This window comes from Corvus moneduloides, chromosome 5, assembly GCF_009650955.1.
Source record: "Corvus moneduloides isolate bCorMon1 chromosome 5, bCorMon1.pri, whole genome shotgun sequence".
NCBI classification, from domain to species: domain Eukaryota; kingdom Metazoa; phylum Chordata; class Aves; order Passeriformes; family Corvidae; genus Corvus; species Corvus moneduloides.
In genome coordinates, this window is record NC_045480.1 from 52,450,233 (window position 1) to 52,478,170 (window position 27,938).

Genomic DNA, 27,938 nt, shown 5'->3' on the forward strand with positions numbered 1-27,938 from the left:
TGTGTGGTGCCTTCTTTTCTCAGAGATGAATTAAGGACATTGATTTTGGAGCCAAAAGGGGGAAAAGTGCTGTTACAATATGCTATGCTTCAAATGTTGAGTTCTTTGCAACAGGATGTTATTGAGGCACACTTCATGTGGCTAGGCTTTCAGAAGGACCATGGAATTACTTGACCTCAGCTCTTCTTGAAACTGCTACAGAGAGAGTAAAGAGAGTTTATAAATTAGAATCAAGTGGTGCCAGATTAAAGTATGATTCATTGAAGGAACTAGCAGTTATGGTGTGCTTTATGCAATCTTCACTTTATTAAATGGGAGTGCATGTCTCCCGTTCTCAACGATCTTGATACAGTCTCAAAATATGTATGATTAACTGTGACCTCAGCAGCTAATGCTATAAACCTATTTCTTTGCAGGATAAAGGTAAATATTTTCATAAATGTGATGCAAACTGTATAAGCCCTAGAAGATAAGTTGCCAGAAAGATCATCTTCAGCTACTTCACCTGTCTTACCTAGGTAGTTGCTGGAAAGAGGGAAAGTAGGTAGGAAAAATACTAATTGAAAACTGGGTATTTTTCTTTCTCTCTTATGTAAGTATTTTAATTTCTGCAAGCAGCAGAGTAAAATATTTTCATAATCTGATCAATTCACTCTAAAATTGATATCCATTAATACAAATTCAGCATGACTAGAAAGCTAGCAAAACCAATTAAGGACCAAAAAGTGGAGCCAGTTACAAAGTTCCCTCTGCATGAAGCCGTGACCTAGTGTTTTATACCACAGGGATAAAAGTTCTCTTTAAAATAAGCTAGTTCACAGGCCAAGGCAGTATATTCCCATGGCTTTCTAGGTAAAATCAAACACAGGATTTCAGAAAGCCCATGTCACGACACTGAGTTCCCAGGCTAAGCACCATGTGTGTGTATATGCCCATGAATATGCTGAGGAGTAGATTCTTTCCCAGTGGAAGAAAAAGAGCTCAGAAAAGTTGTTTTAGTGGCTCTTTGGTGACAGTCTGTTAAATGTCAGTCTGAAGGGAGTCATTGCAATAATCTCTGCACAGTTATCTTTCATAGGTCTGAGATTCTCCATTCCCAAATGCTTTATTTTACCTCAGCTTGGCAGAAGGTGTATCTACTCCTCCCAAGGCAAACTGCAGCAGATGAGTTGGTGCTGTGGAAGGGGTCAGCCTGGCTGTTTGTCAAAGCTGACCCCGAAGGCAGATGAACCCACACATGCAGATACGCTGAGGGCTGCTCAGTGACACAGAGCAGCCTCTGTGTCTCCCGGGGCCTCTGGCACAAACGTGTTCCCGGAAGGTCAGAGCAAGATGTGTGGGACCAGAATGCTCAGGCTAGACTTCCAGTGTTTGGGGATCATCTGCCTTCAGAAACTGCACCAAACTAATTAAATGAGCTTCACAAGCTATTCAGTTAAATGGTCACAATTTCCCAAATCAGTGCCAAGTGTGACTGATTCTTGAATTGAGTTAAAGTAAATTGATAAAAAGCCTGCTGTAGTCTTTTCTGTATGTAAGCATTGGATTGGTTAATTTTTCAAGTACATTCTGACATATTCACCCTTCACTTTTCTCAGTGTGTTGCATCATTATAAAGGTGAATAAATTGCTCTTCTCATGCTTTCTAGAAACAAAATAGGCAATGTCTACTTAAAGCACCTTTTTAACAATACATCTGCATTTGTACAAAGGATTTGTGCCAGTGTAATTAGTTTAGTTAAAAAAGAGCCACCTTTGACACTTGATAGAAACACTTCCACAGGGACAAAAAGTATATTTACAAACCTAAATTGGAATATAAATTAGAATACATGGAGAAACATTGACTTAACTAAAGGCTTTTTACTGAATGCCTTTACCATGCAATTACAGTGGTTCAATTTCCATGTGTTAACCCGAGCCTCCCACTGATTCTCCAGGTTTGACATAGGGTGAGGTACTTGTACAATGAGGGAAACAAATACCCATTTTGGTAAGCCTTTGAGAACCTCAAACAGCAGGCACTATGCAAGCATAAAGTATGATTATTGCTACTTTACTCATTCAACAGTACGTTACACAACAAAATAGCAAAAGCGCTCTTGAAAACATGTATTTCCCAACAAGCTGTAGGAAGAAGCTTAAATTACTTTTCTCAGCATAGCTCACTGTGAAACCAGCTGTTCTAAGTATGAGTCGGCAGCCTTCCTAGAGTCAAACCCTCCAGCACCTTTCTAAATTCACACTCATTAAAAATGTTCATCACCCTGGTAGAAGTCCCTTAGGTGTTTGCCAGGCAGTGCTGTTAATACAAGGAGGAAGAAAAAAATAAAACATGGAAAAGATTTCTCTTCACTGCAATTACTTTGAAGAGAGGAGGAAAGTCATTCTTCATTATTTCAGTTACTAATCCCAGGAGGTTTGTGTCATTATCTGATGAAAATGTTCTTTTTTTATTGTTTGAAGGCATAGTCAGAGGGACCAGTGTGACAGCCAACTTCCTATAGAAATCCCTGTTCTCTTGTGCTGGGATCATGGCAGTAGCCCTGCCTCCTGCCCATCACCAGTGCATGGCTGCAGGCCTTCTCTTAGCTCCTGCAATGCCCACTCCCTTTTGGAAGAGTGACAAAGGAGTGCTTAAAACTAATTTTGTTGCAAAACGTCCTGCCCAAATGGCAGAAGCAGGCTGTAGTATCCTTGCCTCTTCCTCCTTTTTCAATAGATGTGCCTTTGACTACGTGCACAAAACATTTCTGTAGAGGTAACTGGCATCACTCTTACGTAGCTGCAAGGATTCTCTCTGTAGTTAGCAGTAAGAGAATCTGTGGAAACTTGTAAGCCATGAGCATGTATTTGTGACTAACAGGGTCTGTGGAGAGGTTGCAATGAGGTAGGTTTCTTTTAGAATATTTGAGGCCCACGCTTGCTTACCTTGCTGAAAAAGCTTGAATCTGAGTTTCCATTATCCTGTGAGGAAAGAATGCTTTCAGTAACATCACAGCTAATCCAGGTGGTGCCATCTTTTGTGCCTGTTGAGTGGCAGCTGCTGGATCCCTTCAGACATGGCAGGAATGATGCACAACCTTGAACACAAAACGTACCACCTCAGATGCAGTGGGAGGAGAGAGGAATAGCCTCTTCAGCTCTGCACAGGTGAGCTCAAGCTCCATGGGTGATGTAGAGCCAGGGGATGTGTGCTGCTCCCTTCTAGCTCCCCCAAGAACCTGCTGGGGCACATGAAGTGCAGGGAGACATCCTCAGCTTTCCCACTGGATTTGAGTAGAAGGCAAAAGTCATTCAGAGACGCATCCAGCCTAAATTCCACTTTGTCCCTGGGCCCTTTAGTTCCTTCTGCCTGCCTCTTGGTTTCTCCAGAGACATCTTGCCAAAGGAAATACTGGGCATAAGGCTATAGCTAAAATTTAGGTTTACCAAATTATGGGCCTCAGCACTTGTCTGGGGAGTAATTGGGAGTAACAAGGGTACTGTAAATTCTTTCCCAGACTTGCTGAACACTCACTCAAGCCCTCAGAATTTACTCACCAGAGTTTTCATGGCCAATACCTCAAGTACACTGGTAGAAGGAGAAAGCAGTTATTAACAAAAAATTGAGTATGCATGTTGAGAGTACACATAGGTGAACTTGCCTCAAAGAACAAGGGAGAGAACGTAAGTACATAATATTTCTAAAAGCAATTGTATGGCTGGAATCCTTGCTGTGAAGTAAAGCTTTAAACAGAGATTACAGGCAGTATAGTTTGTCCCATGATGTCCCAGAAAAAAAAAAAATCATCATCAAAAATAAGCTGGTTTTGCTCTGGTATTTCAGGTAAGGCAAAATTTATGCAACAGTTAACGTCTGGAAATTTTGGAGGGAGGTATGTCTATGTCAGTGATTGGGATAGACTGTGTCTTCATTAACAAAAAATACAGCCAAGCAGCAAGGGATGTGTAGAGCACAACAGATGCTGAGCACCCAAGCTCAGCAGTTCTGGGAGCTGAGGATTATTACTGTGGTCTGCCTGTGCATTAGGCACACACCAGGAGTGCATTTTCCGGTTTTGTCTCACTGAAGGGAATCCCCAGCTGTGTGAGCTCCTTGCAGCACGATCAAAGGGGAGGGGGTGAAATTCCCTTCAGAAGAACTTACGGGGAGGTGGTGGAGGAGAGGTACTCTTTCTTACACTGACTCTAATCCCATCCCAGACAGTGACTCCCCTGCTCGGTTTGGATTTGTCATGTACCTTTCCAGCAGGATGGGACTTGGAGCATTTCACTCATTTGCTGCATGGGAGATGCTTAGTGAGTTCACAGGACTCATATGTGAGCTAAGCAGCTCCAGTGTGCTGTGCCGGAGGGGCAGCAGAAGGAAAAGACAAAGGAAATGCTATCTCTTCCTTATCCATCCCAAAATAAAGCTGTCAATTGTGTTATGATTTTGTCGATATATGGTGCTTGCAAAGATTTCAAATAAGTAATGTTCTGACCCTGGGGGCCTTATTGATTTTGTAATAATTTCAAAGAGAAACCACTCAGTTTACTGTTTGCTGACAAATTCTTTGCTCCCTAAGGAATTCCTGTTGAACACATGTTAAAGACAGGATAAAATAATTCCAAGGAAATACAGAGAAGGGGCTCTGTGCATAGACTGCTCCACGAAACAGTATTTAACCTCTGACCAGTGACAACAGGTCTCCTTTAGCTCTATTAGATCAACAGCAAGCTATTATAATTAAATATAAAAACTGTTTAGAGCCTCACCGAACATGTCCTGGGAATTAAAGCATATGGCAGGGATAAGGATAAAAAGACTTTCCATATGCTAATGACCCTAGATGTCTGAAATAAATTAGATCCATTACAGTTTATGCTCAATAAAAGAAAGACTTTAAGCACTCCAAAGTTAGTGACTCGAGACTGATTTTGGCTTAGAATTTCAATCTGCCTGCTTATTAATTCTTAGTACGGCTCTGGAGGAGACAGGGGATGCAAAATCATAATTCTGTGCTGTATCAGAATTTTAAAGTGCCATCCATTTCTTTTCCTTCCTTTTTTTTTTAATTAAACTATTTTTCATGCTTCATTTTTTTGTTCTCCTCATTTGATTTTGTTCCCATTTTTGTTTAATTTCTTTCTTTTTAAGGTTTCATTTATCCTATTTCAACTGAACAGAGAACCCAGAATGAATATGGATTTTCTTGTAAGTTTAATGTTTGATTTTATGTTCCTGGATGCTAATTTGGTGCTGTTCCTTGGGTCAGGCTTTACTGTTGGGCCAGCTCAGTGTGACTAGGCAAAAAAGGGACCTATTCAGCAGGGTAAGTGACATTCTGCTTGCTTGACAGCGGGCACAGTGCTTTGCAGCAGACACAGAATTATAAGGGCCCATGTGCGCAAGGGAAACAGGAGAAGATGATGCCTCAGAGACAGAAACTGGAGAGAATGAGCCATCTTCTCATTAAAATTCCCTTAGCAACTGGAAGAAGTGTGGTGGAAGGGTAACTTTTCTTTGAGCTGGAACTCAGAGTTCTGCTTTCTGAACTGCTGAGTTAAAAGTGGGATGTTTCAAGGTTGGTAAATCGAAGGTCTGGTAGCCCAGAGCTGTTGGAGATTGATCGTCCCTTTCTGCACCTGCCAGCTCTCACCTCTGCAGCTGCAGGGCAGCTTGGCTTAAATGGCTAAAAGAGATAAAATAAAAGTGATTTCACACATTTCAAACTAACAAAAATGAGGTACTAAAAGAGTCTGATTTGTTTTTCCACTTCCTTTTTTCATTAGGCTATTTCTAAAAATGGGATTCTTCCTTGTATAGAAATACATCAATTTTTGAACACATATTCAGGCCTTTTGGAAAAAAATGTCTGGTGGATAATGATGCTAGAGATTAGCTTGGAATTGGTGCTGAAGATATGGTATAAGCAGCTAGTAGAAATATCATAGCCATTTCCTCACAAGACAGCTCTAATAAATTTTGGTTCCTTTTGGTAAATTACCACATTTTTTCTTGTGCTTGCTTCAGCTTTTATCTAAATATGTATGTATGTTAATGCCACTGATGAGAATTCAATGTTTGATTCTCTGCTTTACTAATTTACTAGTTTATATTTTTAAAGGCAAATGGATGGAAGGGAGTAATGACAGATTACAGTTCAAAAAAAAAAACCCAAACCAACCAAAGATGTGTCCTGATATGCCAGGTATTCCATAGAAAATGGAAATTTTGGGTTCTTTACTTCTTTTAAAGTAAAAATAAGGCTTCTGAATTTTAAAAACCAACTTGGTTTCGTATCAGATGAACTTCTAAATACCAATATTATGACATTATGTCACTAAGACATACTATCTAATTTCATAGGGTGAATTTGTTTCATGAGACTAAGTCTGTAACATGTTTCACATAGCAGTTCACAGCCTGAGTATTAGATGAATAAACAAGTGAGTAGGGAAAGAGTTAGAATACAAGTTAGAGAGAAATCAAAGATTGTTTTCCATCAAAAGGGCATAGACCTGCTATATGGTGTTGGAAATGGATTTTAAATTGGCCTATAAAAAAGGCAGTAAATATCTGCAGGAAACGAGAATAATAAGGACGTGTTTTCTTGAAAGTCCCTGTGAGGAGGACATTTCTTGAAGGTTCCTGGCCTCTCTCCCTGCAGCTGCTCCTGACTCGGATGATGTTGCTCTCTATGTCGGGATTGTCATCGCCGTGATCGTGTGCCTGGCTATTTCTGTGGTCGTGGCCCTGTTTGTCTATCGCAAGAACCACCGTGACTTTGAGTCGGATATTATTGACTCCTCGGCACTAAACGGGGGATTCCAGCCTGTCAACATCAAGGCTGCCAGGCAAGGTCAGTTGGCATTTCACTCCATTTTGACCAACTCAAGGAGATGCTATCAGGTTAGGGTTTCTGGGGCTGCATGAATGGTATCACTGGATGCCTGTTGACACTTGATAAAGGGGAGAAAGGTCGTGTTCATTTGTTTCTGATTGTCAAGTGCTCGAAAGCCGTGGTGGCATTTGTCAGCTGTGCTCAAGAGTATAAAGCAGATGAATTTAACTTCTGAAGAGAAAACATGAGTGTGAGAGTGAAACTCAGACACATTTATGGAAGTACAGGTCCAGCTCAAATCTAAATCAAAGGCAAAGCTCTGACAGAAACAACCGAGGCAGGATGCATCACAGGAGTGATACTACAGTAATTCTATCACATCTCCCTCCCCTTTATTTCACTAATAGCTTTTTTTCCTATGCCCTGTCTCCACAGGTATAAATAGTAGTTTGAGAAGTACTGTGCTTTGAATAGAAAATGTAGAAAAAGTTGTGGTAGAACATCATTTAATAACGAATATTTTTATCACTGGTGCGTAACAGCTTGGTATTTTTCCTCACTTCACTGGCCAGGAAAAAACACTCTAAAGGTAGTGCCTTTATCAAGATACTTATTTAGGCTGAAATGTTCCTCTTTTTTCCCAATATCTGCACCAGAAGAATAAATCAAAGTGAGAGTTAAGATGACGAGAGAGTTGTCACATGTAAGGTTAGCAGAAGTGTTTTCTTTGCTGGAGAAACTTCTAAAACAAATCTGAAAAAAGTATGATGCAGGTACTAATCCCTCACTGCAGGGAGTCGTGGGTATGATGGCTTCATAGGCTTGTTGTGTCTTTTATTTCAAGAATGTTGTCTTTAGGCCAGTTAGATAAATTGGTTAGTGATTGTCACATAGCATTTAGGGAGGGGTTCTTAGTTAAAAGTAGATCTACTGAGCAATGAAAACATCTTGCCCTGAAGCTAAGCATGTCATATTTGAAATCTGAGTGCAGCCTGGAAAAACAATCCCAGTGAAAACTCTTCAGAGCAGAAACGTGCTGTAATTTTGTATGGCAATTGGATTCCATAGCAGCTGGGGCAATATGAGCCCTGGGAGTTTGCTGGAGAGATTCATGGAAATGGAGATGAAGGTTCAGGGACTTTGCATATCTGAGCATTTGGAATGAAAGGCAAAATGCAGAATGCAAACCCAAATTGTTGCTCAGAATAAAGTCATCAAAACAGAGAAATAATATGGTTCTTCCTTCTCATGTCCACTGCAGACCTCCTGGCAGTGCCACCAGACCTCACTTCTGCTGCAGCCATGTACAGGGGTCCTGTGTACGCCCTGCACGATGTCTCTGATAAAATCCCAATGACCAACTCTCCAATCTTGGACCCACTCCCCAACTTGAAGATCAAGGTTTATAACACCTCTGGTGCAGTCACTCCCCAGGATGACCTCTCTGACTTCTCCTCCAAGCTGTCCCCACAGATTACGCAGTCTCTGCTGGAGAGTGAGACCCTGAACATGAAGAACCAGAGCCTTGCTCGGCAAACTGACCCATCATGCACCGCATTTGGGACCTTCAACTCCTTAGGAGGCCACCTAGTAATTCCCAATTCAGGTAAGCCATGCTGGCTTAAAGGTGCAGTTGTTTTGTGGGTTTAAATGGTGTTAGCTTGCTTTTATGTGGGGAAAGAAAGTCTGTATGTGGGACTCTGCCTTTTCTTTGATCAAAACAGATAGGGTTTCCCCCCCTTCATTTGCATCTACCAAACTACTTCAAAATATTTTCCACCCAAAGTCCTGGCCACCTTTTAAATACTGCAGGCTTGAGGAAGACTTTGGCCCCTCACTATAAGAGCACAAGTCTTAGGAGTAGCAGCTGAAGGGTCTGGGGTTATGGAGCCTGGAAAAAAGGAGGCTGAGAGACGACCTTATCACTTTCTAAAACTACCTGAAAGGAGGCTGCAACAAGGTGGGGGTTGGTCTCTTCTCCCAAGTCATACTTAGGGATGTGATCCAGTGGTGAACAGGATGGTATTAGGTTAATGATTGGACTCAAGGATCTTAGAGGTCTCTTCCAACCTAAATGATTCCGTGATTCTAAACAGAATATTGCAGGGCTCTTAGCCACTTTCTGAGACATACAAGGCTTCAGAGCTCCCCTGTGTGAAGTGCAATTTAGCATCGCCTTTTCCTCTCATGTGGTTCTAGAAAAGGGACTGCAATACAGTAAGCCTCTATTTTGTCACTGCACATAAAAGAGGACAAATTAATTTAAAAACAAATTGGTTGCTCCACTTCCAATTCATTGCAGACTATGTGCAGTTGTAATAGGACAGCAGAATACTATTTTTGGGAGGCTTTTTACCTGTATTTATTGTTGACTTCCTTTACAACTAGGAAAGAGAGGGACTGAGCATTGAGGGCCTGTTGATGTAATGCAGCGTGCTGCTCAATCTTTCTCACACAGCACAAAGTCAGGCTTCCAGGCCCCTTCAGGCCACCCTGGCACCAGCAGGCAATTTTAGAGCATCCAAGGAGCTCTTGGGCAGCCTTGAAAGAGCTCAGGTCTTTCAGACAGATTTTTTTTATCAGAGCCGTGCTGCTGCTTGGTTCTTACATGAAGTTTTGATGTTCTTTCTAAGGAAGTTCAGCACCTAGATGGTTCCTGTGGGTTTGGCATGGTGCTGAAGAGCAGCATTAATATCTAAAGTGAAATTGAATCAAATATGTAAAGCATTTGATGTGGGACATATGGGACCACTGCAGAGTGGTCAGGAACACACTTGCCCAGTTTCACTCTGAATTCAGGTAGGACCACAGTACATGTGAGGCTGCAGCTCACAGCTTGGCCATTTTACAGCAAGTGCCCTCACCAAGCAGATAGTGCCTACCCTTGTCCCGTGCACCTTTGCTGGATCATTTCTTATTTGTGGATGTTATAGATAAAGCAAAATGCCTAGGTGGCCCAGGACCTGGGTGGTTTGGTCCTTCCAGGATGGAGTCCCACACTGCCCATGAGGCAGCCAAAAGTGGTGGGAGCCATAATCCTGCTCTTCTAACGGGAAGTGAAAATATCTATTCAATTTAAGTGAAAGCTGAACTGCTTCAATAAATCTGGTGCTGACTGATGAGCAATGTTGAAAATTCATGCTATACAATCTTGGATTTCACATTTTTCTAAGTAGCAGCTGAAGACAGATATTGATACTCAGTTTTCTTATGCCACAGTGGTACACATTATCAGCAAAGTCTATTAGTCACAGTTAATTCACGTATATTAATATAAATTTGTAAAGAAAAAAACATTTGAGGCTGTAATCCCTTCAAAATTATTAAAGTAATGATTTTGTAAAATAAAATAATCTGTCTGCTGCTACCTTGTATGCCTCTGTGCTGCTTCTAGATGTATGTCTGTACTCCTCAGGGTATGATCAAAGTCGTTCATTTGCAGTACACCTGCCCTATTACAGCTGCAAGCATGCACAGGTTAGGTTGTAACAGGCCTGTAAAGACACAAGTGCCAGAAGGCATTTGTGGAAAATGCTTTCCTAGCTGACCCCTCTCCTTCAAAACTGATGTGGGACTGAGGCCCTGTACACCAGCACACTGGAGGTCTCCAGTGTAACCAAACCTTGTATGCCAGGGCCATGCAAAGTGTCTATAAAGTCCCTCTAGTGTAGACACATCTATATGTAAATAATCTTCCTCTAGGTTTGTTTTCAGCTATGTAGTAATAACTGTATGCAAATCCTTGCCACTGATTTCCAGCTAATCTACATCTTCAAAGAGAGCTGGCTGAGATGTGTCCAGCAGAGTGAAATAGTCAGTTGGTGGGCCGTGTTTGTTCTGTGGAGACAAGACATCTATTAAATGGAAGTAATGTAAGAGCAGTGGTTTTTAATCAAGTGTGCAGCAAATCATTATTGAAAAGGACACTGAGCATATTTGCCCACGTTTTTTTCAAGGTTGGATACCCCAGTTTTGAGCCACTTTACAGGACTAGGCACATTCAAAAGTAGGAAGCCCAGTTTTGTCTCCCTGGCAGTCTAGGAACTGAGTGCATTAAAAGACAGGATGCCAGAAACATAAGCCATCTTTCAGGAAACAACTAGTTCTTGTTGCTTCCTGGACAGTGCTCCACTGCTTTTCTCTCCTGATCTTAATTAAGTAAGAATTGCCATGGGAGAGATGTCTCATTACAGCTGTTGGAAATTTTAGTCAGAGCTGTTTGTTTTTCCATCATTTTACTAGGTAAGCAACAGGGTAACCATCTGTCTGCTCTTTAAATAAAATGAAATGGAAGAAAATCCTCTTTTCCGCTCCCATATTTCAGTGCAGAGGAATAAGAACAGGCTGCTGGAGACTGGAGACACCAGGGTTACAGTAAATGCTTTTTCTCCCATCTTGCTGAGGTCATGTACAGTCTGCTGGTGAGGCTGGCTGAAAATCTGGCAGTGCAGGCTTCATCTTCTGCCTCTCCTGTCACTCCTCTTCACAGACCCACTCACCTCTTTTTTCTCCATCTTATCTTTTGTGTCTCTTCTGTTCGGCAGGAGTAAGCTTGCTGATCCCAGCAGGAGCTGTTCCACAAGGAAGAGTCTATGAAATGTATCTGACAGTTCACAGGAAGGAGAACATGAGGTAAAAAACTGCCTTTATTTCCTTGTGCATTAATAGAGGGGGGAAATGTAGTAACTAAGGACCTGTGGTAATAATGCTTATGCAAAGCCTGCTGCATTGAAGCCCTTTGCTGACTTGGAGGTAAATGCAAGCAAAGCCAAGGATAAACTTTGCCACAAAATCAGCTCAGACATTTGCTTTTCTAACCAAGTGTTGCACTCTGCAGCAAGCCCTCAGGCCGGGGGGATGCTGAATTGTAGAGGAGCAAGGACAATGTGCCAGCGTGAGTTTGTGCAGCAGAGAAGGTGTGAAGTAACCTCTTGATAAAGACCTGTGCTGCAAAGGATAAGGAAGCAGAGGAGAAAGGTGACAAATCAGCTCAGTGGAGGGACAGGTGCCTGAGCAGCTGACTTGGAAAATCTTCTCTCCTTTTAGAGTGAAGGTGAATTTCTTCATGGGCTTGGCTAGTCCATGCAGTGAAGAGGATGGAGCCAAAGCTTTTGGTGTCCTCTACCTCTCTGCTGCTTAGCCCCTGACACTGCACACCAAGGGCACCCAGAGCCAATGCTGGGGTGACCGCCGTTGTTGTCTCCTGTTACCTGAGTGTGTGGCCAGCTCATATTATAGCTCCTAATGTCTACTGGCATGTGATCTGGCAGCCTTGAAATTGAAAAAAAATTGTTTACAAAAAGGCCAAGATACCATTTGGAGCCATTTAGAAAACCCTAATGAAGAGAAAGGTGAGATCTTAGTTGCAGAATGGACTCGTGTGCGCAAAGGCAGAATGGCAAATGTGAAGCTAAGGCAGTCATTACACGGTGCTTTGCCTCTTTCTCCTCCTCGTAGCTAGATAGGTTTTTTGGCTCAGCCTCTTAATAGCTTTTATTATGTGCTAAGCCACAGCTGTTTATACACTGTGTGATATTGAACACTATTCTTTAGCTTGGTAGTCTTTCACCCAAGCTAAAATAATCTGCTTAAAGAAAAATTAAGTAATCCTTCCACCCACCCTTTTGCATACATTATTCATCAGCTGCTCTTTGAAAATGGCTAATTGCAGCTACAGAAAAAATGTCTCTGTTCATAGCTAGTATTGATTATATTCCTATTACTTTGGGCTGTGTTTTAAAGACGTTTCCAAACAGTATTGAACAAAGACTCTTTCCTTAAGAAGGAAAAAAAAATCAGATGGCATCCCCTGTTATTTAGCTTGCCTCTAAATCTCTCTTTCTAAAATACCTAATTCTTTAAAAAAATTATTTGATTTCTAGAAGGTGCTGTATGTGTAATTATTTTCTTTGCAGCCAGTTATGGAGGGAATCCCTGTTACTTTATTCATGGAGCTGTGGACAACTAATGTCACATACTTGTCTAATTTATTTTCTTCAAGGATCATAAAGCTGTCTCTGCATGCTTTGTGATAGCTGTAACTCAGCAAGTCACGCAGAGGATAGAAGGATAGGTTAACCTGTGTTGGGAAAAGCATGGCTGGAGATGTGCTGCCTGCTAAACTGAGCAGGTATGCCAAAGGACACATGCAGAAGTAAATAGAATGGTGTGAATCCTCACTTACAATGAAGATTTTGGAAGTGATTTCTTTTCCTAGGAGAGGAGAGCAGAGCAGTCTGCCTTGGAGCAGCAGGGCTCATCATATTGTGGTTACAGTCACTTTCTGAGTGCCCAGAGTCCAGCTGCTTATTTGATCTGTGGCTGTTTTTCAGAAAGCACACCAGGCTCTTCATGCTCTTGGAAAGCAGCTTCTCTGGCACATTTAAGATGGAGCTCATTGGGTGTTGTCTAGATCACTCAGACCTGAATACTCTCTATAAAGGGCTTAAACACTGCAGAAGTGGAGCATCTTCCCCTGTTACCTGCCCCCTTTCCCCAGGCGCCAAGGAGCAGAAGTGGGGTGGGTGGCACCCAGCTGCAATGGTCTCCTGCTGCAGGACTGGTTACCAGACACTTCACTTCTGTAGCAGAGCTACAGCTCAGTCAAAGCTTCTTTTTCTGACAGCATGGGACACAGATGTTGCTTCATACAATTGGAGTCATATGGGTACCACAAGTTGCTGTGTGGCGTAATTATTTTTTAAGTCAGCTACTGCAATCTTGCAGCACTCTAGCAGAGAGTCCCCAGCAAGGACTAGCTGCAGACATTTGCTTTTGTGGCCAGGCAGTAACTGCAGTGTGTTTAACAAACCCTGTGAGACCCTATATTTATTTTCATGAGCACTGTGCAAATGTGTATGGGTTGAAAAGTCCTGTTATGTGTTGATGTTATTTGGAAGGGGACACACAGGAAATTTTAAAATGTGTGTTATAATCAGAAATGAAGGCGGTGTTTTCCTTGATACTACAACTACCAATGAGGCGAGAATGTGGTCTCCATAGTGCCACCCTAATAGAGCCAGAGCAGCAACAGAGAGGGGTCACCACCACAGCTCACATACCTCTGGCAACTTAAGATCTAGCTTACACTTTGTAGAAATATGACACTACTTCTGAACAGTCCAGCTGAAACAGAAAATATGTTATCTCTCAGACTCCTGCACATTCCCCTTTTCTTTTCCTTCCTTTGTTTTCATAATACATTTCCCCAGTTAGTCTCTGAAAGCTGTAGTACAGAAATTTGGGAGATGTCACAACCCAGTAATATCACTCTTTGTGTTGCCTTGCAGATTGGTTAGGAGAGCTTTCTGAGACAGGCTATTTATTCCATTTCATATCCATCAAAGCGTGTGAGAGCAGGAAGGTCACCCTAAAAGCATTATCCTTCTGCAGTGAGTTGGGGTTCTGATAGCTTGCAGTAAACACCACTTGGAGGCAATTGTTTTCTCTAAGTGTGTCAGTGTACTCGTGGCACAGTGGGGTTTCTCTTTTACTGGACTGATACTCCAGGAGAGTGTTATTCCTGCTCCTGTCCTGCAAGCTCACCCTCATTCTTCCTGTCATTTGGGGCAGGATGGGTGCCAGGCAACTCCCAGCTTCTGATCCCTGGCTGGTGTGTTGACCTCATGAAAAGATCTAAGGGCTTTATGAAGCAGCTACTGTGAGGAAAAGGATATCTATTTATAGATGCGTGTGTGTTTGCACACATATATGTGTGTGTATATGTTTATACACACACACACACATATATATATATATATGCGTACCTGAAAAAATGACAACCCTATTTCACAGCTATCAGACAGGTTTCTGTCTTGAAGATCAGTGTCTTTTTCAGTGGTGAGCAGATGCTCTCTCCCTTTGTCTGGGGAAGTGTCACCAACCTTGAGATTTGCAAGAAGGAGTTCCTTGCTGAGTAGTGGTTTCATCTGTAAAATCAGCACATTATGTTGGCCGGTACCTGGCAAGAGCCTGTCCCCATGAGCATCTATGAGAGCCTGGGTCTTACAGATTGAGTAATTTATATAATTAATCTGTAATTTAATCCTAAGGGTTAAATAATAGGAATATAAACCTCCAACGTCCAAGATTTGCTGGACTGCCTCAGGTTAAAAAACAAATCTCGCTGTGAGCTAAATTAGCGAAGCTGTGTTTCCTTAAGAAACATCTGGCAGTGGTCAGTGCTAGATGGGGTCTGGGTCTTGATGGACCACTGGTTTTATCTTTTGTGGCAGTTCCCGTGTTCTCTGTGAACCCCTGCTGAGCTTGCACAGCTTTAGGTGGAGCTACTCTTGCATACTCTAATCAGAGGCAGGAACTGCACAAAACAGATACAGCACTGTGAAGGACACTTCTGCATAATCCATCACACAGGAGGTGTTCCAAATGAGAGTGGATGTCGCTGTGCCCACAAAATTTGACAGCCCTGAAGAACAGAGCAAGCAACACTCCTGAAGGTCTTGATGGAAGACACACATAAATGTGCAAATTTCAAATTAGCTACCTTAAAAGAGAAAAGGTGAGCCTTGCCAGGATTGGTATCAACAGCTTCATAATGTATGCATAGACTTTAATATAAAGTCAAGCATCTGATCAATGAGCATGATCCAAGGAGCAGTGTTGACTTTTTCACCAGTAAACCTTAAGCTTAGCGATGTGAAGTAAAAGAAATTGAAGTCTTGCACATTTCATTTCTCCACCTTCCTTCTTTATCTCAGTTGCATAAACAAAATTACTTTGCAACTCCAGAAGACAATTTCATGAAGTGCCACTCACTATAATTGAAAAATTCAACATGAAAAAGATCAGAGCATGAGCAAAAGTAGAAGGCAAACTTTTCACTGTATTTTTCTTCTGAAGATAGACTGTCAGAAGAACCAGGCTTTGTCTAGAATATTAAGTTTGAAACTTAAAAAGAACACATACTAAAAAATAAAGCCCCAGCAATGAAAGGAGGAATAAAATATCTTCCCTCTAACTTCTGGCTAAGCTGTGTAGAAGGGTTGCCATCTGTTGCTATGCGATAGCCATTCCTCTCTCCCTGCTCTGTCCCGTGCTTCCTGAGCTGCTGGGATTGCCTGGAGCATGGTGGCAGGGAACACAGTGTAGTCCCACTGAGGAGCAGAGATTTATCTTGTTGTGCTCACATCTGCTGTCTGACAGCTACCTTAATGAATATGGTCTGGCATATTACAGGGAGGCGGTTTCCAATGAGTAATCCCATTAAAAACACAAATTTGATTGTGAAGGGACCAGAGATGGTGAAGAAAAGTTTGTGTGCTTTTAAATATAAGTTGACTGTTCTTGATAATCTCTGAGGGATGGAAAAACATCTAAAAATATCTGAAGACCTTTCAGTTACTGTTAGTGCCTTTTAATAGAAATGCTAAACAGTGAGTTGAATTTTAGTCTCAGATCTTTGTAAAACAAAAACATCTCTCTGTTTTTGGAGTAATACAGCTGAGTGCCCTGTCTCCACTAATAAGTTGTCCCGAGACTGCTGGAAGCCTAAAGTGAAGCCGATGTTGATGGGGTTTTTGTAGGGGGTTGGGTTTGGGGTTCTTTTTTCGTTCTTCTTAGCAGCCTATAAGATAGCCCACAGTTTTGGTGATGTCTGCTCATAGGTCTTTCTGGTTTAGAGGAGCTAACTTCCTTGTTCTGTATGGTCCCCTGTGTCTCTGTTTGTGCTGGATCTCCCGCAATCTGTAACACATAAATATCAGTGTTGGTCACAACACATGCTCCTCTAGGCTGGGATCCTGGCTTTGCTGGTGCTGCATCACCTGTTTCAGGAGAAGGAATAAAATTGCCTGTAATGAGTGACTACAGAATAACTTGTCTTCAGGGAAATTTGTTGTTTACTAATTCCATGAATTAGTGTTGGTTTATGCTTTGAGGAAGAACAATTAATATCCCTTGTATAATCTATCTTGTCTACTGCATCTGTTTCTGTTCTCATTAGCTACAATAAGGCATAATCCTTTTGTTTTAAAATGGAAATCAGAAAGAGTGAGAAGCAAGAAAATATTTGCCAAGAGATTTTTGTTTGTTTTTCCTGTCCCTTGTCATTGGGCACCTCTCTGCTGTCTGTGCCATTGCATTGTTTAGCCTCATTCCTCTGGGTTTCAGGTGTTTATTTCTGAGATCTTGTGGTAGTCCCTAAACACCCTGCTACCTGCAGTGATGTTAGAGCTGGAGAGGAAAGGGAGTATCACCGTGATGTGCTCTGACATGTCTTGTCCCATACAACGCCAGAAATCAGATTTGCTTTTTGTCACTGTGTCACGTTACATGTTGACTCCTGCTGTGTTGCAGCAAGCTCACCTGAAATCTTGTTCACTTTTATTGCTTTCTTTGTTACTAAATAACTCTTTGGAATTTGTTTTGCTCCAGCATCAGCTACTGTACAAGTAATAGGGCTTTATTTCCTACTCATATTTTTACCCTCTCTAGAGTTTCAGCATTGTTTTCTAGCTCTCGCTGTTACTTGCAGCAATTCCTTATTAATTGTTACCTATAAATTTAATGATTGTGTTTTCCACGTCATGAGTAGAAATCCTGGCCTCACAACAGTCAGAGAGAGGTTTAGCATAGACTTTAACAGAGCTGGGATTTCACCTCAGCAGTGACAGTGACCCACTTTGCATCACTGGAGAACTTCTCTGCAACTTGTTATATCTCAGTTTTTAAAGGTTTATCTGCATGAGGTGAATGTTGGAGAGTCACTAGGACCAGCAGGTGTTCAGTAATTTTGTAGGTGCCAGTCTCTGATGTGTGCCTGGTTGGGAATTTGGGACTGTAAAGTCAAGCACCCCCACCCTTATGGCCCATTTTTCTGCTCTTCACTAATCAGACTGTCCTGTATCATAAATACCCAGGTCAGGACCATGCATAGCTCATCCACTTGGCAATAAATCATCAAAGTCTGGTGACAAAGACGCTTATGAACATGGGGAGAAAATATTAAGCCTTGATATTTTTAACATGTCCTTTGTATGCTTGTATCCACCTCCCATTTCAGTTTCTCACTGTTCAGTCTGCAACACATCCTGACTTGGAGTTTTGCGTAATTTTTTTATACTTGTGCTAATCAGCTATAAAATGTTGCAGCTCAGAATCATGCCCTTCATCAGAGTCCTAAAATCTGACAGTTAAAAAAATTTTGACACAAAGCAGTGACTGAACTTTACTTGGAGACAACTTCAGGCTGTATGATTTATCAGTACCATATTCTTTTAATGACCTTTTGGGTTTTTTTGACTTCATGCATCAGTGCTTGTCAATTTTAACTCATTTTTCACCTAAAAGGCACCATATTAATTTTTTTTAAGACAATCATGATATATTCACTCCTACGTTCTTTCTGACTGCTTGTTTTGTAATTCAGTCCAAAAAACTATGATAACTTGTATTTTCTTTCTTTTCTTTTTCATGGGTCAGTACTTTTAGATGAAGTTAGGTTTACTAGATGATTAAGTCTATACCTGGTCATATCTGTCCATACAAATACTGTAATTTTGAGAGATCTTTCTCATAAGATACTATGTTTCTTGAAATTTCTTTAATTAGACTGTAGGAGAGTGTTCAAATATCCACCAATTCCCAAGGCTGATGACCACTAAAAACCACTGACACACTCTGAGTGTTTTTTAGGCTTCTTGTTGCTTCTTATGAAAAAAAAAAAAACCCAATGTAAATGAGTCAGAAAAAGAAGGAATGTTCTAGTGAAAAACTGTCAAATTATTTATTCAGTCTGGTCTTGAAAAATAGTAATACCTCATCTTTTTAATCTGAATCCAGAGATTCCCTGCAGTATGCAAGAGGAGCTGGACTAGGTACTCTATCTGCTAGTGTTTCATTTATTTTGTGTACTGTTTGTTAGGCTAAAATAGCTGGCACAATACGTGATAGCTGTCCAGATTGTTATACTTTACATCTTTTTTGAAAGACATCTATATCACAGCTGTTTGTTTCCAGTCCATGGATTTTCAGAAACCATTGTTAAGTCATTTAGTAAACTCATCAGTTAATTTCCACAGATGCATATCATCTGCATTTACTGATTTGCATAGATTTAAATTTTTCAATGCCAGACCCTTTTTTTTCTCAAATGTTACAAAAACCTCCACAACATTTGTAGCAACAAGGGATGATTTTCAAAAGTGCCTTCATCCCATTTTGCAAAAGGATTTCTCAAAAGTTTGTCTTTCATTTTCTGTGAGATTAATGGGATAGGCAGGGAGAATTAAGGTGGACAAAATTAGATTAGTCCTACGGACATATATTTGCAATAGCCAAAATAGGTATGATAAATTTGGTATCAAAAATAGCTTCTGTCCTGATTTGGCCTCCTTGAAAATGTTATATCTAAGATTACCTGCTCTGTTCTGCATTGGTGTGGCCTCATCTTGAATATTGTGTGCATTTTTCGCCACTGCAATATAAGAAATATATAAAACTATTAGAGAACATCCAAAGGAGGGCAATAAAGATGGTGAAGGGTCTTGAGGGGAAGCTGTGTGAGGAGTGGCTGAGGTCACTTTGTTCAGCCTGGAGAACAGGAGACAGAGGGGAGACCTCACTGCTGTTACAATTTCCTCCTGAGGGGAAGAGGAGGGGCAGGCACTGATCTCTTCTCTGTGGTGACCAGTGATAAGACTGAGGGAATGGCCTGAAGCTGTGTCAGACGAGGTTTAGGGTGGATATCAGGAAGAGGTTCTTCACCCAAAGGGTGTTGGGCACTGGAACAGGCTCCCCAGGGCAGTGGTCACAGCACCAGCCAGTAGAGTTCGGGAAGAGTTTGGACAATGCTCTCAGGCTGTTGGTGTCACTCTTGGGGATAATCCTGTGCAGGGCCAGGAGCTGGACTTGATAATCCTTGTGGGTCCCTTCCAACTTAGGATATTCTATGATTCTGTGATTACAGCTATTTTTTTTTTCTCTTGGTAAAGGCGAAGACTTGCAGAAAAAAATGACAATGTTGTCTCAAATAATTTCCCTTAGTCTAATGCAGAATACCTGTATTTGTAAATGCAGGATGGGATTGAACCCTTAGCCAGAGCAGAGCATGTGAGGTCCTATGGGCAGATCAGGATTTTAAGTGCAGATCACATTGAACGCTTTTAATCTCCCTCTTGCTGGTTTCTGGATCATGAATTTGTCCTCTATTATTTAGGGAGGCAGTTGATGAGGCACATTCAGCTGTATTTGTCATATACCAGATGTGGGGATAGTTACAGTCACTCATGCTTCCTCTTGTTTTAAGCTCCTCAGCGGTTGGTCTGGGATGGTTTGCACTTGCACACATGTGCATACACACATACCCACACACTCTATTATTTTCAAACTTCAGTGTATGTTGTGTATCCTAAATATTCATATGATTTTCCAGAACACCCATTCCTAGTGACTGGCAGCAAGCACACTGGATAAAATCTGTGGTTTTAGCTGAACAGCTTGGCGTAATCACTAGAAATCTTGCGCTTTGCAAGTGTGTTTTACCCTTCCACTATTCCTTACCATCCCTTCACCCTTTCTTCCTCACCAGCAGTGACACCTGTTCCCTGCAGGCATATTTGCAATAGCCACTCTAGTGAATCTGAATGCCTTTTAAGTAAAATGGAGTGTCAGTGGGTTTGGTGATGACTCAGAACTCAAACTGCACATCTCAGATGTGCTGTGTGCCACTTTCAGTCATGTTCACATGCTTATTAGTTCAGTGTCTTCCTCTCTTCTTCAGTTTTCTCTGTCCTGACAGTAAATAATTCTCACAAGTGATGCCTACAAGAGCCACCATTCATTTTTGTGTGTTACTGAACAACTGCCAAATGCAGCAGTGACCGCATTTTGGCAGTGGGTGAAATGAAGCCTCTGCATACCATTTGCAAGGATCCTTCAGAGTGGAGGATGCTCAGCAAATGTGGCCTATAATTTTCTGACTCCTAAACCTGCATTTTGACACATGAGAGTTATCTGGCACAAAAACAAACCAAAAATGGAAATAAATATGGATTTAGAAAAAATAAAGGGAAAACCAAAACCACCTATTTTGCTTGCACAATCTTTTTTATTTTAATAGAAGGATTTTTTATTTTCACCACCCAAATGAAACTTTTTGTCTTTTTCAACTCACTTAATGTGTCCATCTTTCTGTCTCCTCATCAGGCCTCCTGTAGAAGACAGCCAAACCCTGCTGACACCAGTGGTGAGCTGTGGCCCACCAGGAGCCCTGCTGACCCGGCCCGTCATTTTAACCATGCACCACTGCGCAGAGCCAAACACAGAGGACTGGCAGATCCAGCTGAAGCACCAGGCTGCCCAGGGACCGTGGGAGGTGAGGCTCCAGAGCTCCAGCCTGTGTGCTGACGGCATGCAGGGCTCTCTGCTGGTCCTTTATTTGCCTTTCTGAACCTGGATGCCTGTATTTTGGGGTTTCCATGTAAGGCACACAGCTGCTACATGGAGGCAGGAGTGCCCTTCCACACTAGATGTCTAGGCTGCCCAGTGCCCATGCAGAGATCAGTCCTTGGGGCACTTTGGCACCTCCTAGTACTAGCAGTTTTCCATGGTGGGAGCCTGAGGTGGTTCCTTGCCAGTAGCATAGCAGGAGAATGTCCCAAGGCAGTGTGGCAAAACAGTCTTCCCACTGTAACTGGAGCATGAATTGATGCTTTCAGCAAGGCTGGGCCATCCTGATAGAGCCCTCCTCTCCAGCCCTGTGCTCCTAGGTCCCTGCTGCCACCAGTTTGGTCTCATAATTAATTTGGCCGAGGACACTTTCTCCTACTGGCAAGTTTAATAAGGTCAGGGTGGCTTCTGAAGGCAGTTGGGCTGACAGCAGCGAAAGTGCCATGTCCAGCATTGTCTTCAAAAGCCTCTTGTGTTTGCCCTCCTGCCTGTGGCACCGGCTCTTCCTCCTGCTGGGAGGGAGCGTGCAGCAAACACAGCTCAGTCTCGCCAGCTAATCTGCACCCTACAGCCCGACTCTTGGCACCACACGTGTGTTCCTTATGTGTGTCCGTATGTTACTGGCACCTCTTCATCTCACCCCATCCTCCTCCTGCCCTTGACAGAGGTTGCTCTGCCAGCTGTGCACACACCCTGGTGTGAGTGCAGCATCCGTGGGGTCCCTGGCCATCACACAGCAACCCTCTTCCTCCTGTCAGTTCTGGAGCAGCTCCTCCAAGCTGAGCCTCACACACACGTGTGCACACACATTCCTGCACACCCCTTCAGCATCACTCGGGGCAGCACCTCCTGACAGAGCCAGGTGCTAGCATGACCATGGAGGAGGTGCAGCCTGTGCTGCAGCACCTTGCCCTCCAAAAAGATTGTGCCACCACTACGAACACAGCAGGCTTGCCTTCCCTGAGACTAAGGCAGCCAAGCTTAATGCCTAATGCCAGCTGAGCCCACTCTTCTCAGCTGCCAGATGTGTACGTTGTGCTGCAGAGCTGCCGGCAGCAGGGATGAAGTGGGCAAGTTGTGCTGAGCGTCCTGTGGCACTTAGTGGCTTTGCAAGAGGCGGCTGTCACCCGCTGCTTACATTTCATTTCTGCTCCCTCTCAAAGCCACTCAGAGCACCTTGTGTTGCGTGCAGGATATTACATGCAGGGTTGAATGGAGAAATTAGCAGGGGAGCTGTTTTCCTGTATGCCCAGGGTGGGGAGGTCATCTGCATTCAGGCAGTATGCATTTTTTTTCTTCACCTTGCACTCTCATCACGGAGGATTATTCTGAGGAAGCAGCAGGTGATATTTCATGTAGATGTGGTATTTGGCCATCGCAGAGATTACTTTCCTTCCTTGAGTTTTTATAACTCTTTATTGTCACGCTTAGGAAGTGAAGGGCAGTTACTTATTCAGCATGCCTGAGACTACTGATGCGAAGTCATGGTCACCAACTGGTTAGTTGTGCAATATCTCTTTCAATAAAATCTTGGTGATATTTTCATTATTTGCCTAACTCTGGCCAGGGCTTTAAAAGCAGGAGTGAGGACAGCGGGAGTTTTTGACCCCCAACAGTGCCACCAGCACCCCAGAGAAATCTGCTCTCTGTGCCTACACAGGAGAAAAGCTGAAAGCAGGACTTACAGATCTTGATTAATCTAAGGGGCAAAGAGCAAGGACTTTTTGCATCATCCAAGCTTGAAAAGGGGCATTGCTGCCTAAAAGGAGAGCAGCTCTGAGGGATCACATGCTGTAACTTGGCGTCTTTCTCTCTTAGGATGTGGTGGTGGTCGGAGAGGAAAACTTCACCACCCCATGCTATATCCAGCTGGACCCAGAGGCCTGCCATATCCTGACAGAAACCCTCAGCACCTATGCCTTGGTGGGACAGTCAATCACCAAGGCAGCAGCCAAACGTCTCAAACTGGCCATCTTTGGACCGCTGTCCTGCTCTTCGCTGGAGTACAGCATCCGGGTCTACTGCCTCGATGACACGCAGGATGCTCTTAAGGTGGTTCTTGATCTCTTGCTTGCTCTCCCTCTCCCTCCCCAGCCGTCACAGGACTGCAGTCATAGAAGTGACTAGACCCTCTGCTTCAAGTATTCATGCTCCCTGGGTTATTCTTCTGATTAGAGTAAGAGCTTGACAGCAAGGTTCTGTTTTACAGTTGAACCCCCACACTATAAATTGTTCTTTGCATAAGGATCTCACACTATTTTCCGCCCACCAGTCTTTTTTCCTTTGTTTACCTGTATCATATCCTGAATCCTGAGGTTTTTGCATTATTAAAAGGCCATAAGGTACACAGGGCTTCATTCGTTATTCATGTATTTTTAATGCTAAGTGCCAGCTCCCTAGAGATGGAGAAACATATAATTGCTTCTTTGTAGATAGTTGATAATGATAAAAGAAGCTTCTGGCCTGTTAATCACTGCCTGCTTTCATACTGCTTTATTACACCGCTTCGTGTGCAGCTTTTTGTGTTGGGAATTCGCAACTGGAATAAACCAAAGCTGCTGCTATCCCTGACTGGATAACCTTACTCTCCCTGCGTAATTCTGGCATGCGCACAAACACACACTCACTACATACAGATGAGCGGAGAGGTAACAAGACTTGCTATTTCTCTTTATAAACACCTGTATTTATACAGACGGTATCTATAATAGATGCACTCATGAAATATGTAGCTCCAACTGCACAACAGAGTTTATTAGAAGGTGGGTTTTTTCCTTTAGTTGTAATTAGTGCAACTTCACAAATGCCTCTTTGCAGCAAAATTATTTCAAAGCCTGAATAAGCAGAGTCATCCCGCTGCTGTACAAGCTTTTGTTTACCCACGTCTGCATGGGAATTATTGGGATTTAAACTCACATGCACTGGCTGGGAGTTGTTTGTGTTTTTCAGAACAGTGACTTCCATCACTGAGGGCAGCACGCTTGGTTGTTCTCCCTGATACTATCTGATATCAAGTTTTGCCTGCCTAGGCTCTGCTGAGGTGATACTCTTGTATGTAAGAAAGGCAACAAAGTATAAGCGTTGAAGCAGGCCCCTGGTGACTTCAGCATGATTTTGTCCTCTGGGAACTAGGCCTCTGTCACTGCATTGGTGTTACCAGCCTTTTAGAAAAAATTCTTTTCCCTGGTCCGATTTCCCTTTTGTTTTTCCTATTAAAAAAAAAAAAACAAAAAAAAAGTGAAAAGGATCTTTCATAGCAATCAGACTTCAAAGGTCCTGGTGATTTTATGCCTGTGCTGCATAATACAATTTTCCATGGGTTTGACAAGGCCTGGGGTAATAATAAGTGAGTCGGAGGGGCCTTCTCCAGCCAGCTAATGCAGTCAGAGCTGAGGAATCTAATTAAATATTACTCAGGAGCTGTTGGTCTGTTTCTAATAGACTGTGGGGAGAGTTGTGTGGTAAAGTTAATCCAATTCAGTGCGACAGCAGAAGGGATCAGGAAAGGCACAGAGCCACACGGGGGGACTATCCTTCACCTGAGAAGCTGCAGTCAAAATCTGGGAGGGCAACAGGTCAGTCCTTGGGATCCTGCTGCAGTTAGACCCCAAAGTGAGATTGCAATTCAGTGAGGAAAGGTGAGCAAAGTCAGGAGGCCATCATCCCAGTACCTACTGCTTTTTTACGTCAAGTTCATGCATTTTAATTTTCTTTCTCTTTGGCATGTCTACCCCAAGACTGGAGGGGCACCCATGGGGTTCAAGACCCAGCTAGCTGGTGGTTTGCAGGAGGACAAGCGCATGTACTTGCTGGCCACAGACTCTTATGAATGCATGAGTTGCACCTTTTTGGATGCGTAAGGTCTGGGGAAGGAGAAGATTGAGGAGAAAGAAGCGTAGTAAACCAGCTGTAGATGAGTAAAAGAGATGTAGATGGAAGGGCTGACTACGGAGCAGTTTGTATAAGCAGGCGTATATGAACTGGTAAATGAAACCAGTGTGTACTGAACATCCCTGTGTGACAGTGTTGTGTAGACTCAATCTATGAGTATTTAGAAAGAAGAAAAAAAGGTTGGGGTGTCTGGCACATGCTTTCACAGCAGCTGGTACTGCAGCAGCCCCTGCCATGCTGGGAGGGCATCCTTGGCACTGCCCTATTGCCAAAGGGAAGGCATTCACCAGGCAGTTACCACTGGGTGTGTGGACAAGGCGTGCAGACAGGGCTGGGCCAGCAGATCCTGAGGTTAGAAGTATTTCAGAGAGGAAAGAAAAGTTGTAAGCAGCAGGTGAAGCACCAGCTGCAATGTCTCGGTGTCTTGAGGCTGGCTGCTCTGGGCAAAGCACAGCAAGGGTAGGGAAGAGCAATATTCCCATATTGAATTGTCTGAGCTTTGAAAGAGCCTTTGTAGGGGATTGTGTGCATTTTTTAATAGACAACCGAATGCATTCTGTTATTATTTACAACTAGGAATGAGTGTGCCATATGCTGAATGTGTTTTAACAGTCACCAAAGGAAGACAAGTAGTTGCAGTATAAAACACAGTGCGGTGTTTATCCAGCAGGCTTTTCCCTCTCATCATGCAGAGTAAGCACTCGCAGCTGAGCTGCCGGCACCCGCAGTACAGTAGGGAAGTGTAATGATTTGCCATCAATAAGGGCTCAGTTATTGTGGGAGCAGCTTAGTGAGGTTCCTGGTGGCCATGGAGCAGCATGGGCTCGGTGCTGATCACACGTGCACCTTCCTCTGCCCTGCAGGGTCCCGAGCCACCTGGATGGGGTGCTCACAAAAATGCTTTTTGGGCAAGGGTGAGGGGAGTTGTGACCTTGAGCATTGGCCTCTTTTTTTAAGGCTAATTTTTTGCACTTTAAAGGGGATGTCCAAGGTTAAAAAAAAGAAAAGAAAAGAAAAGAAAAGAAAAGAAAAGAAAAGAAGTATTAATATGATAACTATAAAGAAATCCAGCTGCTTTTCTCTCTTTGTTGATGTATATCTTTGAGATTGAGGTATGTGACCTTTGTGTGGCAGCCTGGTGAGGGCTGAGCAGCCAGACACATGGAAACAGCTGCCTCCCTGGGGGCATGTGAAGGACTTCAGGCTGTAGCAGGGTGACATCCCCCGAGCTGTCTTGTGCTGCACAGTAACTCTCTTCAAAAAACCACCCAAAAGTGGGCACAATAGACCTGTGATCTTCTCTCTGTTATTTAATGCTTATTTTTCCTTTTATTGAAGACAGGCACAGCTTGGACTGAACACCGTTGTTTGCTTGTGCCCCTTTAATGAGGGCGTCCTGGCTGCAGCTGTTCTGGTGTCACGGGTGATGGAGTGATGCCTTACACAGCTCCCTCTCCTAGGAAGTAACTCCTGCCTCACAGGGTGATCAGAGACAATGGGCAGGGTGACCACAGCCACCTCAGCATGGGTCGAGCAATATGCAGCTCAGGTTTTGGCTCAGGAGGACACAGAGATGCCAGCCAGCAGGATAAGCACTGCTCTAAAAAAATGCTGTATGGCAGGAACCAGCCAGAGCATTTGAAGGGCTGTGCAAGCCATGGCTCCAAATTAATTCTGAGTTAATTAGCTAAGTGGCATGGGAGAAGCACGGGCTGCTTGGCATCCACCAGTTAGAGCATGTGGAAGGGCTACTGTGGCCCAGGGCAGCTACCAGAAGTGGGATGTTAAAACTAGACACCCAGATCTGGTGGGTGGGATGGTGCAGCATCATGCTGCAGTTTCCCCCCACAGTAGTGCAACTCCCAGAGCTGGTGCAGCACGGGCAGGAGCAGTTCCTCAGCACCCAGGCTCTGCATGCCTGAGAGCTGGCATCTGCAATTAGCTCACACAGTTCCACCAGTCATCTTCTGGACCTTCCAGGGAGGTAATTGGAACATAATGAAGATCTATGGTAATCAGATAATTACTATCGATTGCTCTTTAGACATCTTGATGAAGTAATTAGGTGGCACTGGAAAGAAGCTGTAACTGGTTCATTGGCATAACCTTAATCTGAAAGGTTTTCTGATTTTGTTTCTTTTCCTCTAATGGCCAATAAAAGAACATAGTTTTAGCTTCAGGATCTGCCAGATGCTTTTGTTATATGCTTACTACCTCCCTGAAAGTGGTCAGGAGTAGGCTAGCTGAAATGGGGGCTCCTTTAGTTGGCCTGGGGCGGTATCCCGGTTTTGCGTGCCCCTGTGTTCCTTGAGCACCCCCACTGTGTGTGATTGTCTTTGGCCACAGGAGACTGGTTAGTTGGTTGACTCTTTTAATTAAATGTGACTGAGATTGGCTGTGTTGGTTTCTAATGGGTCTCATGGAGTTGCCTTTGTACTTGGCTTCTTCCATGTGGTCTACAACTAGGTTGTTTGTAGGCAACATTCCACTGTGGTCAATTACAAGCTTATATTTAGCTTCAGAAAATGACCAGACCCTTGGCTTGCTGACTTTTAATCATGTGATCAATATTTCAGTAGCCCTGAACCTGTGTATTTGTTTGCACAAAATGCTCCATCGCAGTGTTTTGCACTGTTCCCATGCCATCCTGCTGGACAGTGTCGGTGCAGCTGTCTGTTATCTCCTGTACTGCTCTGTCATGGGGTGCTTTGTCAGGAGGCCACGAGCTGAAAGACCAGTGGTATACACAGGTCCCATGTCAGCAGGACCTACACAAATTAGAGTTTCCAAAAACAAGATAGTAAAGCTACC

General features: G+C 43.1%; 1 protein-coding gene across 2 annotated transcripts in view; it reads left to right on the forward strand.

Annotated features, from left to right (window-relative positions):
- Positions 1-27,938, forward strand: part of UNC5C (unc-5 netrin receptor C) — a 253,839-nt gene that overhangs the window by 214,568 nt on the left and 11,333 nt on the right. The window contains exons 8-13 of one of the 2 annotated variants that reach the window (XM_032109034.1): positions 5,144-5,200; positions 6,657-6,848; positions 8,092-8,436; positions 11,375-11,462; positions 20,994-21,162; positions 23,055-23,288. In XM_032109034.1, the coding sequence (XP_031964925.1) occupies positions 5,144-5,200; positions 6,657-6,848; positions 8,092-8,436; positions 11,375-11,462; positions 20,994-21,162; positions 23,055-23,288 (1,085 nt within the window). The remainder of the gene's footprint in view (positions 1-5,143; positions 5,201-6,656; positions 6,849-8,091; positions 8,437-11,374; positions 11,463-20,993; positions 21,163-23,054; positions 23,289-27,938) is intronic. The other variant, XM_032109035.1, reaches the window with a different exon arrangement.